Source organism: Abramis brama (genome assembly GCF_963993115.1).
Source record: "Abramis brama genome assembly, chromosome: 10".
Lineage (NCBI taxonomy): Eukaryota > Metazoa > Chordata > Actinopteri > Cypriniformes > Leuciscidae > Abramis > Abramis brama.
In genome coordinates, this window is record NC_139972.1 from 32198988 (window position 1) to 32213027 (window position 14040).

Here is a 14040-nt window from a genome sequence, read left to right on the forward strand (position 1 = left end):
AAAAGCAGGTTCTTCCACCAATAGTTATAGGAACTATGAAAGCGTCCCTCCAGTGCAAAAGCCCCTTATGGCATCGTTTAAAAAAAACAACAACTTTTGAAACCTTTATTTTTAAGAGTATAGAGAAGGAAAGAAAGTAAACAAGTGTCCAGTATGCAAACTCCTTCAACACTGTTTAAAACGCATCCCTGGATGTCGAGTGAGCCGAGGTGTAATCTAGATAAGGACGGTGACTAAAAAATTAACATTCTGCAATCATTCACCCTCGTTCCAGATCTTTCTTTTGAAGAACACAGAGGACAAATGTTTGGAGATAAAAAATTTGCCACTTTATTTTACAGTCCTGTTTCACATGTACATAATATATACTTATTGTAGTAATTACAATAACTGGGTAATAACTATGTACCTACTCCTGAACTATGTACCTACCTCCTGAACCTACCCCTAAACCTAACCTTAAAACCTTAACCTTAAACCTAACCCATGTAGTTACCTTATATTACTCAGTACTTTCTTGGTAAGTACACTGTAAGTACATTGAAAGTGCACATACTGTAAAATAGAGTGAAAAAAAATGAAACATTTCCTGGGGATGAACTTTTCTCTAAATACCACTGGCCACACACAAATCAAAAGAGAACTTCAAGGACAGTACGTTACCACTATCTGCTCATCCGTGCTTCTGCGCAGTGCTTCTTCAAAACGCTTGGCTCGGTCTCGCAGAGTGCGGTTCTGAAATGTCAACGTGTCCACCTGATCCTAAACACAGCACAGAAACACACACCTTTACACGTTCCCTCATAAATACAACACATGTTGGCATTCAGAGTGAAGACATGCAGTACCTGCAGTGAGAGTCTGAGTTTCTCAAATTCCTCTTCCATTGACCTCTTTTGCTGCTCATGTGCCATCTTCAGGTCTAAAAAGAAACAACCAGTTCATGTTAGTAAGAACACACTGATGAAGAAGAATTAACACACAGTTTGGATTCAACAGTCAGTATTGATGTTGTTAAGCAGAAGTTACCAGAGCTCTCTTAGTGGGCCAAACCTACTGTATTTGCTACTATAGACCTTCTAGCTCAAATAACGCTGTCTAAGTAGGCAGCTAGCTAGGTTTTTAGACAGTCGCTTTGATTTCTGGGAGTGTGATGGATGTGTCTGTCAGCGGGACTCACTCTTGATGGTTCTGGTGTGTTCTTCCTGTAAAGTGGCCAGTGTGGCACCATGAGTCGCTTCCATCTCCACCATGGCCGTCTCATGGTTTTCACTCATCTCCTCGATCTAACAACAAAAACGGTTGTTTTTCAGCGTTTAAAAGGAGCTCTGGAATATTAGATTATTTTTGCTCAAATGCAGCAATTTCTGTATAACGTATATTCGACCGTCCATATAAAATTCACATCAGCCGTGTTTCTATCGAAATTCCACCGACAATTTGTCCCAGGATATTTTTTCCCCCCTAGACCTGTTGCTGTCTGCGTTTCCATCGCTTTCTAAAGTACCGTGAAGATTAGGCTAATTAATCCGGTGACGTAGGACTGCGCGCTACTTTACAGTTCCCGCTGGATTTCATCCTCTGAATTTAAGCTTATTAAAGCTGCCGTCGGCAGCATTTTTTTTATCATATTCAGTGAAATCGACACTATAATCCGACAGAACAACATAAATAAGGTGGTTTTAGAAAAAACCCGAGCTTCTAACTCCACCGCTCCGGATCATCGGGTCCAATCAGCGCAGGGGGGTGTGAGATCTGACTGTCAATCACAGGTCGTGCACACGCCACAGATCCCCCCTCCCTCGCGCACGTTACAATATCACATGCACACGACACGCCTGGAGTTCGCCTGAAGATTGCATGAAGCGTGATGGCGGAGAGAAAATCTACTAACAAGCTTCCAATTCCTCGGTTATTGCTATCTATGGGTAGATTAGCCAGGGCAGCCTACCTCCGAGTCCATGGTGTTGATCGATGCTGAAGAGACGGACGCGTTCACAGAAAATCAGGTACACACGCACTGACGAGCACGACCTCGATGGGAGGGTGCTCGCTGGTAGTGGGGGAGGGGCATGAGAGTTGTAAACATTCAAAATTTTGGCTAAGTCGACCCAATCTGCCAGACTTGCCGACTGCAGCTTTAAAGCCTGAACCTCGTCATCGGTCCATCGGTCGTATTTTTTAAACTACATTGTTGATTCGGATAGCAAACAACTCTTACTGCACGCACCGCAACAGACTTTTAAAAATGGTGGTTGAAATAAAATATCAACCAATCAAAATGCTGCGTGAACTCAACCAATCAGCATGTTCAGTGCCCAAGTCCCACCCCTGAACTTTGAAAAAGTACTACCTCGCCAGCAGGGACTTTCTGAGGGGGGGATATTTACCTGGAACTTCATTTAGACCCTGGTTCCTGCGGTGGAAACACACAGAGTCCCTAGTTCCTGGGGAAAGTTCCTGCGGTGGAAACGCGGCTATAGTATATCAATTTGTGTGTCAAGTTCACCAAACTTGAATCCAACGCAGAATTCACAGAGGGAAATATCTTTGCCAACAGAACTAGTTTAAACTAGTTCACGTCAAAATTGAAGTATACTTTGGGTCACTTTTCAGACTACATAAACATGCAAACACCTTCCAGGCTTTCTTAATCCTCACTGAGCCTTCACACCATGCAGTCCTTTGTGTATAATGCTAAAATAAGATCCTCTTCAAGGTGTGTCAATGATAATCTCAGGCTGAATCCGAAATAGCCCCCTATACCCTTAAATAGGGCGCTATTTGAGGGGACAGCCATTTGTAGTTGTGGACGTTATCGAGTGCACTCATTCAATCCCACAATGCAGAGCAATAATGTGTACAACCGATGTATGCTCAACGGCTGTCCGAATTCATTTTTATCCACTCCTTCAAGTGAACAGTTTTAGTGGACTAATGTAGGGAATATTTAGGGGCACAATTTCGGATTCAGCCCCAGTCTTTACACCCTGTTACTTCCTCGTCTCACCTGGTCCTGGTGCTGGGAGCGTAGCTGCACCAGGTGGCTGTTCTGTTGTTGCCGGAGTCGCTGAATCTCAGAGTTGTGCTCCTCTACCAGTCTCTCCTGTAGGGCCTTGAGCTCCTGCTGTTGCTCCTCTTGGAGTGCTTTCAGCTCCCGCTCAAAACTCTGCTCCAGCTGAGCCTTCTCACCCTGCAGACGCTCCCATCGCTGAACACTGACCACTGGAGAGACCGACAATTGTTTGTTACGGGCAGTGAAAAGGACATACTTAACCTTGAGAAAATGTTGATCATTGAGTGACAGATTTAAATATGCTAAATTTTACGCCATGTTACTTTCAACCTTTGTACCTATTCTGGTGTAGAAATTAAATAATATATGAGCTGTTTTATTTTCTTTTAATTAAATATGGGGTTTGCACATTTTGACAACCCTGTTACCAAAATTTGAGATTTGCCAAAATAAAAATATTTTTAATCCTAACATATAAAAAAAACCTGATTTGTGTGCTCTTGCAATTTTATAGCAATCAATATTAAATGATCAACATTTATTAAAAAATAATAATAATAATTCACCAGAAGGTTCAAAGAAACAGGTTCACACATTGAGCATAAATAAAGCTGTCACTCAGGCTGGCAATTTTGACACCAGATGTTAGTTGTAGCAGTTATTTTAGTATTATTGAGATGCTATTTGTTTATTGAGATGCTAATATTTTTATATTTTCTGTTTTCATTTTAGTTTCAGTTAAAATCTTAGTAATTTTGCTGTATTTTTTGTTTGTTTTATCTATATAGTTTTTTTCAAATACATTTTTATTTGCTCAGTTTTAGTTTTTTTTTTTTTAGTTCATCAAAATAAACTAAATAAAAATGGGAAATAATGCCTTGGCAATTAGCTGTAATAACATAAGTTTATGTTTTTGTATATATTTTTTTATTTCAGTTGAAAAAAATGTTCAGTTATAATAATAAACCTGGTTTGTAGATATTGATAAACTTAAATTTCCCATAAATTAAAGAAAAAAAATTGTTTGAATAACTAGGGTTGAAGCTTGAGCTTGACGAATGCAGTCAACACATCAATATTTGTAAAAACTGATCAAATGGAAAGCATGTAGAAAAAGAACAAGTCATGTTTCTTGGGTGTGACAATTTTAAGGAATAGCATATTTTTCATAATAAGGGGAAATCATACTGTAACAGGGTCGCAATCATGCAAAATAACACAGATGAATATAGAGTATTTGGTGATTAAAAATGAAACTAAATATCATTCAAAATGACATTGTATGGTTTTATACGAGATATTTGATGCATTTAAAACTAGCTGATTTTCATCCTAGTTTAATTGTATATTACAAAATAGTTTACCTACCAAATTTAAAACTTTATAAACAAAATAAAATGGAATTGTGCCACTAAAGCTTCCCCCAAAAAAGGGGAGGACACACCAAAGTGTGTCATATTTGTAGAATATTTGTCAAATAGTGTGGGACGAGTCATGTGCCAAATTAAATATGAGGGGGATGGAAAGAGAAAAATGGCATTAACAAATATGCAATCTGAGAAGGTCAGTTTGTTTTTTATTTCTTGAGTGGTTGACCTCCTTCTAACATTTGTGAGTATGCTGCAGCGCAAGTGGGCGACATGAGATCACTGTTGTGTGTGAGATGTCCAGAGAAGACTTACCCACTTCATCCCTGATCCTGGCTAACTGCAGGGATAACTCCCTCTCCTTCACGACAGCGCTCTCGCTCTGGAAAACACACACGGAGGGATACACAAATGTGTTATGAATTGCTCCACACAGAATCTGCAAACTCACATGAGTGTAGGGGAAAATTAGGCAGTGGAACTGATGTAAAATGTGTTCAACAGTGCTTACCACAGTAAATATGTAATCAAACGTTTCAAAATTTTGTTATGAATAAACAAGAGGGATGAATCTGCAAAATTGCGAATAACTCTATGCAGTTCACTTTTAACCAAATAAAACATACCAGCCAAAATACCACTTTAAAAAGGACCTGTTTATGCTTTTTTAAATGTTCAACTTCCTTTAGTGTGTAATGTTGCTGTTTGAGCATGAAACAGGTCTGCAAAGTTACAAAGCACAAAGTCACTCCAAAGGCAGTTGTTCTCTATATATGAGTAAACACTGTTTCTGAACTCCCTGAAACACCTCCATTGTAGTCTTGAGTTTTGAGTTTTCCTCATTTAAATAATTAATGCTCAAGAAACACGCAAAATAAATGGACAGAGTTTGTTAGTAGCCTGGTTGAGTTTGTTAGTAGCGTGTTGAAACTCATGGTTATGGTAAGGCGCGTGACATTTCCCAACACAATTGAAGCAGTTGACCAATCACCAAACACACTGGCCCGGCCGACCAATCAGAGCACATTGCACTTTTCAGAAGGAGGAGCTTCATAGGAACAGGAATTAATCAGGGGTGCTTTTCCCAAAAGTATAGTTATCATTAACTATTAACCCAACTATTCCATCATTACCAATATAGTTAAACAATTTTACAATGAACATTCACAAACTTACGTGGTCGGAGCTACAGCTCTCAACCTGTTTTTAGAAGCATGGTTTGTGTTTCAAATGACATGTGGACTTAAATAGATCTGCTCTTGGTCACAGTTAGCAAGCAAACTGTGATTCAGTACATTATATATTTAATCCCATTTAAATATAGGTACATATACAATTTGATCTATATATTTTAGCATGTCAACAATCAGCGCCTTTTTGAAGAGTCACATGTGCATAAATATGATGTACGCCGGGAATTCGCGATGAATCAATCATCAAATAAAGCAAAACGACAGGGAGCAAAAACAGTGAAGTCGTCCACAGTTCGTTACGGATGCTGCAATTAATGTGAAATATGGGAAAAATATTTTTTGAACTTCCAAGCATAAAAACCTATTCTAGGAGACCCCAAAAACAAAATCAAGACTTTGAAAAAGAGCATAATAGGTCCCCTTTAAACAAGATATCTCTGTATACCAGCAGCACACATAATTAAATATAAAACAATGTTCCTCAACCCTTAAATTAACCCAGCAAGCTCCAGATAACCATGTCACAGACCTCTATCTAACTAGTAGTACCTCTATCTGTTAATAGCACATTTACTCCAAAGTGACATAAATAACCATATCTGTAACAGGAATGTTTGATGATGCCACAACACAATGATATGTTTATGATCCATACTTGTTAATAAGAATCAATGTCAGCAAATGATACGCCATGAGTCAGCATTTTAACACAGCAGTCATGAATCCTACACTCATTCATCTCCAAACGCCATCTGCTGTTAAAAAACACCTGACCCTCTCACACTATAAACAAACAGCAGGGTCTAGACCCCATGACCCCACAAATGCCCTGACCTGTCATCATTGTGTCACATCTACAGCTCTCACCCAATCAGATCTTCCTCCAGCACACAACATAACACGCAGATCCCTGGAGAGAGTCTTTCCATGAATACTAATCCAACTGGCTTGTTGCTCAGCGTAGTTACCTTTCATTTCCTGCTGCGAAAGGTCTATAATAGTGAGAGCAAGGCGGTCTCAAGGACTCAGTCGCCACCTATAAAACAAAAGATAAATCTGTAGGGTGTAACACTGTTACAACCCAACACACCAACAGCTTAAACATGCTTTAAAAACACATATCATACATGGACTTTCTTATTAGTGATATCTGATGAGCATCACTGCTACTAATGCTTATCTCAGGAGTTAGGACTTAAAATAAACCCATAACCCTAAACGTTTTGGTTCTGGAACTTGTCCGGAATCATATTTCTTGTCGAGGAGAAGTTAGCCCTACATCTCTGTGATATTCTGTACCAATATGTTTACACTAAATAAACTAAAGGTAACCACATGCATAGGAACATGCCAGATACCATTCAGAACTCATTAGCACTCTCTAGCAATCACTCAAAACACACTAGTGACCATATAGCAACATGTTAAAACACACTCAACACAACCACATAGCAGTCCCCTAGCGACAACACTCACAACACCTTAGCAATGTCCTTGCAAAGCTCTAGCAACCAAATAGAACACTCTAGCAATACACATTAACAGATAACGAACAGGACTACAGGACTGAGGTTGACCATTTCTATGAATGGTGTAGTGAAAACTCACTAATTTTAAACATTCCAAAAACAAAAGAAATGGTGATCGACTTTAGGAAAAGGCCCCCTCCACTGCAACCTGTTACTATTCAAGAGACAGTTATTGAGATTGTGGAGGAGTACAAGTATCTGGGCACTATTATTGATCACAAACTCACCTGGTCAGCCAATACATTAGCAAGATACTCAAAAGCACAGCAGCGGCTCTTTTTTTTAAGGAAATTGCGCAGTTTTAATGCAGAGACTAGTACTCTGACATTGTTTTATTTAACTTTTATTCAGAGCGTGGTGTCTTTTGCCATCCAGTGTTGGGGGGGGGGTCTTTCTATCTTGAACAGGAACATGCTGGACAAGGTGACAAAAATGGGTAGAAAAATTACTGGATCAGACACTAAAAGCATCACAAATCTGACTGACCAGTATACCCTTAATTTGGCATTGAGAATATTGGAAGATCCATTGCACCCACTTTGTTCAGAATTTTCCCCCCTCCCCTCTGGACGTAGATTTAGAATGCCCCGAACAAAAACTAAACGATATATTACATCATTTTTGCCGAGGAGCATTCAATTACTAAATAGATCATCCATAGGCACATAGACACCACCCATATAAACTTAGCGACCACGTGGTTATCTGCAAACAGCCACCTTAGCAACCACATAGCAACGCCCTAGCAATTGGCCAGAACACCACATTAACCACATGACAACACATAAATAACCACACACAACTCCTAAGAAACCAAAATGCAATCCCCCCAGACCCCCCAGAACACTTTAGTGACCACATAGCATCCAGCAAACAACCATTCACAACATCTTAGCAACACCTCAGCAAACACCCACAACAGTACAACAAGTGCATAGCAACACATAAAGAACCACTCACAACAAGTTAGCATCCACATAGTAATGACCTATCAAACACCCAGAACACTAAAGCAAGTGCATAGCAACACATAAAGACCCCCTCACAACACCTTAGCAACCACATAGTGATGGCTTAGCAACCACCCAGAGCACTACAGCAATTGTAAAGCAACACATAAGCTGTGTCCAAATTCAGGGTCTGCATCCTCCTTAGGATCCTTCCTACCCGGTTGAAGGAGGAGGGATCCTCCGACGACCGCAAAACCCGGAAATCGGTGTTTGTGAATTTGGACAGCCTAGCCTTCTTTCAGTTCCCTCCCTTACCCGTTGCTCATATCCTGTCGCCTAGCAACCGGAGCTTTATAAACACTTCTGTCTGCTCTTTCGTCCCTAGAAGCGTTAAAAACAGCTTCAATCACTAACAAATTAGCTGTGTGTAATAATTACTATAAGGGGATATTCACACAGGCAGTAAGGAAGAAGCTAGTTTACGAAAGTAATGTTTTTTTTTTACATAAACGTACAAATGTAAAAAAAAATGCTTAACGCTAAAACAAAATGCCTGACTAGACAACCACTGAAAAAATATATTTATAAATATATATAAATTTATAAATATTTTTTTTTGAAAAGACAGTTTTAAAAAAACTTACATCGAAAAGCATACTCCTCTCCCACTCTGCTACCATGGCTACCACTCGCTTCGTCCGCCATTACGCTCTGCCGAAAAGAATTATGGGATAGGTAGGACGGGAAAGGATCCACCACACCCATCCTTCCAATTCGGGGAAAAGGAGGACGTATTTGTGGGCCGCATTTGAAGGATCCTACGAATTTGGACAGCCTTCGTCGCGGCGCTGTGACGTAACATCCTTCAAATGAGCACTCCGAAGGATGTAGACCCTGAATTTGGACACAGCCATAAAGAACCACTCACAACACCTTAGCAACCACACAACAACACCCAAGCCACTCACACAAGAACCATTCACAACACCTTAGCAACCACATAACGACCACCCATAACAAAACAGCAAGTGCATAGCAACACATCAACATCCACTCACAAAACATTGGGAACCACATAGCAATGCCCTGGCAACCATCCAAAAACATCCAACCGCTCCAACATTGTGGCGACAAGTTTTGCAAGGGCAACACTGACAATTTCTTCCGAAAATGTTAAAATCTAGTTAGTGGCATCATCCATGCTCATATCATGCAATGTTTAATTTCAAATGCATTAATATAAAAAGGTCAATAAAGACCAAAAGTGCTTTAAAACAACAGAATTATGATATCAGACCATCTGCATCAAGTGTCAGACTCAGCATTCAGGGTGGGGCTTCCCTCTCCGTAAGAGCACATGTTTGTCTTCACTGACAGCGTGACACACACACTACCATCATCACACACACACTACCATCACACAAAGTATATAAAATGATGAATGTAGAATGAATATGAAATAAACCAGATCTTAAGCAAAAAGCATCACTGGTCCTACTTTAGCAAACAAGTCACAGAGCAAGAAAGCAGCATCACACACACTCTTCCTGGCACTGTTTCTGTAGTATCCGAACAGCATGTAGGATGGAGACACAGAGAGAGACATTGGCTCATGCTAGGACAAAATGTAGCTTTATAAAAACCTGTCAGGGGAATACCATACGCACACCGATTGAGAGAGAGAGAGAGAGGGAGTGGAGGACAGACAGACAGGAGGAGTTAGGGAGAATGTGGTAGAAAAAGGCTAAAATCACCCAACAAACGACCTTACCTCATCCTGTTTTTAGCGTCATAGGCTGACTATTTCAACAACGAGTCGTGTGAGTCTGCGATTCTACACATGTTCTTCAGACAACCCCCAAGCCTCTCGCCCTCTCTCTCTCTCATACACACACACACTCGGAGATGTTGGGAGGAGGAGGGGTGAATGATGGAGAGATAGAAGAACAGGAGGATGAGATCAATAAAGAAGAAAATAACACGTGTGCATTGTCTGATACCACTGGGTCCACGAACACACATTTTCACATACAAGCATTCAATCAGACGAGGGAAAGCATTCCAGATGAAATATGATAAACAACATGTCCTATAGTACAGTGACAACACTTAAACTATGGTAATCATGACATTTGCGGTTGTGTGCAATAAATCCTAAACAATCCCATTTGGAACCAAGCTTTGTGTGCTTGTTTACTACATAACAACACCCTAGCAACCACCCAGAACACCCTAGAGACTGCACAGAAACACACCAACATCCACCCACAACCCTTTAGCAACCACAAGTAACAACGCCCTAGCAACCATCCAGAACACCCTAAACTGCATTGAAACACACCAACATCCACCCACAACCCTATAGCAACCACAAAGTAGCAACGCCCTAGCAACTACCCACAACACCTTAGCAATGCCAGAAAAACCACCCAAGACACCCTAGTGAACGCATAGCAACATGCTAACAGCCACTCAGAACGCTTTAACAACCATATAGCAACACCATGGAAACCATCCTGAACACCCTAGCAACTGCATAGCAACATGCAAATACTCACAACACCTTAGCAATGACATACAATTGTCCATCCAGAATACCCTAGTGACCAAGTAGCATCAATCACTCAGAACACTTTAGCAATCAAAAAAGTAGTAACACCCTAGCAACCCCCCACAACACCATAGCAACTGCACACACCGATTGACAACACTACTAATACTCATTTTTGAATGAGTCTTGCAACAGAGAGCCGCATGTTTAGAAAGCCATGTAAAGTAAACAGAAGTTCAACTTTAAAGGGGTCCTATTATGCCCTTTTATGAAGTCTTGATTTTGTTCTCTCCCCAGTCTGGTTGAATGTGTTGTTTTCGATGAAGCCCCTCCTTCCGAAATGTGCTGTGATTGGTTAGCTGGCTCAGTGTGTTGTGATTGGCAGCGCTTAGAGTGTGTTCGGGAAATGTCCCGCCCCTCCATAACCGCAAGCTCTACTCAGATGTAAATATTAAGGATGGCGTCAATTTCAAACCAATTCAAGCCTAATTCAGACTTAAGAATGTTAACGAACAAGAGGATTGTGCAGGATGGATTTCACAGGACGTTTCGGAGTTGTTGTTTTTTTTTAATTTTCTTATACATTTTAGATGTTATACACCATTTAATCATGATTTTTTTTTTTGGAAAACTAGTAATACAAACAGTAATTGATCCCAAAACCATGGCTAATTTTCCTAAGGGGTGTTGAACAGTCTTACAAAAGTGAGAGCTTACAAAAGCAACAGTAAACACTACATCAATACTGTAATGTTAGCTAGCAGGCTAGCCGAGGCAAAGCTTTACCCTTTCTTTACATCGTAGCAACAACATAAAACATATAATTGTAATTAATAGAAAATGCAACTACAAAAGTAAGACATACGAACAAGATGAGATCCCTAAACAACAGATTGTCTCGACAAAGTGGGAACTGCTCCATTTAAGGAGAAGCTTTTGTGCGTAGCCTGCAGCTGTTCTCCATAAAATGTGCAGCACACAGATACACGTTGGGATTATAATGTTCAGGAACAGTGTTAAAAATAAATTCTAAGTTCGTCAGCCTTAGGAAGGTCAAACAAATGAGTTTTGGAAATGGGTGGAAAAACAGTGTCTCTTCAATATAGCGACAACAACACTGTCTTCTCTAGCGTAGCTCAACCAGGCCTCGTCCCCTTCTTTGCGTATTCCGTGGGCGGAGATTATTTAAATGAGTAACATTTTGACTTCATAAGATCCAGGAAAATCACGTTGAAGTCCAAACGTTCGTTGTAGTTCTTGAAAAGGGGATTCTGTTAAATAAAAACTCCCTCAAAGTAAACTTTGAGCTTTGTAACCTTGCAGATCTTTTTTATGCTCAAACTGCAACATTACACACTAACTAAAGTTATAAATAGGACCCCTTTAAAAAAAACACGCCTCAAGACTTTGTAGGGCTTTTTCCATTCCACAGCTACTCGTGTTTTTAGACTCAAAAAGTACTCTGTGTGATCACCGCTTCGGCTCTTCGTAATAAACTAGGCATAAATGCATGATGCTGTTTTGTTCATAATTGTTTATGTGATTTATGAGATTATATTTGATTTATAAACATTAGTATAAACCTTATGCACTTATTTTCAGACACTCATGTAATGTATTGCTTTGAATAAACAATTTAATGTGGTGCGTTAATATTTTGCTCATCGCGACAAGCCTAACTGAAATGATGCCTTTTAAATTTGAATATAATTCAAATATTAGTAATATTTTAGTATAAAATTCCAGTTTCAGCCATTTTGACAGCCCCATTAAGGTGTTTCCCTTTGACCCCCCTGGGCTCTTGAACACAACACTTGATCACTTTGACTGCCTCGTTTCCACAAATTGATTCTTTCAAACACTTTTCAAACTATTTTTCAGCAGTTCATTTACATCATCGTAAACTTTGAATTCTGGGTAATTCCTATTTGGGATTGAACCTGCAACCCCTTGTGGTACCATCACGGTCTTAACTATTAAGTTAGTCACGGTGGTGTCATATGAAGACTCTGAGAGCGTCACCTTCTGGCAGAAGTGTTGTGTGCTGATGGTGAACACATCCAGGCATCGTGAAGACTTCCTGAGCTCCTCCTGCAGGATGATCAGCTGCCGGGCCTGATCTTCACATCTCTCTTTCAGTCTCTGCATTATCAACTTCTCCCGCTCGGCATCCACGCCGTCTGAACGCCCGCCCAGACGGGCCACACATGATTTCTGACGCACTGGGAGATTTGAAGAAAAAAAACTAGTTAGTACGAGAATGAGATTTCTTATGCTATTTTAAAGGTTCCTATTTTTGTTTTGGAGGTCTCCTACAATAGGTTTACATGCATCCAACACCAAAAGAAAATAAAAAAAAAACCTTTAAAGGGATAGTTCACCCTATGAAAATCAAAATTCTGCTATCATTTACTCACCCTCACCCCAAACCTATATGAGTTTATTTACATTTTAACATACAGTCAAACCAAAGATTATTCAGACACCAGATATCATTTTTGATATTTTTTTTTACTAGTGGGACTTTATAGTTCATTTATACCATGGGCTGTTTAAATACTCGATTCTGATTGGCTGGAAGGTGTGCAGTAAAACCGTTTATACTACAGGGCCGTTGAATGCTTGAATCTGATTGGTTGACGAACGTTCTAAGGTGTGCATTATTTTCAGGGAAACGCACGGCTAAAGTAGTTCCAGGCAGGTCTTGACCGCATTACAGTTCCATATCACTTCGCGTAGTTAACTGTAATAACGGAAAATAGGATACAATTCATAACAAGAAAAAGCATTTAGCCCCATGCGCTTGATCTGCAATTTTCAATGTCTAGCTTCACAATTAATAGAAACATGCAGTTTAATTTTAATAAATAAAGTATATAGTCCTATCTATATTATAATCAATAGAAAATTAAACTGAATATAGGCTAAATAAATGGATAGTCCTGCAGTACGGATTTGTATTGCAGATAATAACAAATAAATAAGTATTGATAAAAATGGCTTTGTGTTTCATTTATTTGGCTAGTCTGTCTGTCAATGAAAAAAAAAGAATGAACGAATTAATTAAAACGAACTAAATTAATAAATAAATAATAATATTGACGACGCACATGCTTTTCTGTCTCATTATTGCAACATCTCTCTCTAATAACTGCATTAATAACTGCATAAAGCCGGGGACACACTTTAAGGCCGGTTATGAATGTAATTTGATACTTATGACTGATCATGTCCAAACGCGTGTTCAGCGCGTTCAGTCTGTGTTCAAAGTCGGTGTTTAAAATCTGCTGCAGTCGATGAAAACAGTCAGAGATTGTGTCAGCTAGTCGTGTGTCCCCAGCATCTGCTATCAGTGGCTCAAACCTCCGTTACTAACTCTAAAATGACGTTTTGGAATTAGCAACGGAGGCATGGGATTAGATGCGTAAGAAATT

At 39.7% G+C, this 14040-nt stretch overlaps 1 protein-coding gene across 1 annotated transcript in view; it reads right to left on the bottom strand.

Annotated features, from left to right (window-relative positions):
* Positions 1–14040, bottom strand: part of mtus2b (microtubule associated tumor suppressor candidate 2b) — a 51657-nt gene that overhangs the window by 9292 nt on the left and 28325 nt on the right. Inside the window, exons 7-12 of the mRNA XM_084125884.1 lie at positions 12629–12828; positions 4699–4765; positions 3011–3225; positions 1181–1286; positions 849–922; positions 664–762 (exon numbers count right to left, since the gene is read on the bottom strand). Of these exons, the coding sequence (XP_083982010.1) occupies positions 664–762; positions 849–922; positions 1181–1286; positions 3011–3225; positions 4699–4765; positions 12629–12828 (761 nt within the window). The remainder of the gene's footprint in view (positions 1–663; positions 763–848; positions 923–1180; positions 1287–3010; positions 3226–4698; positions 4766–12628; positions 12829–14040) is intronic.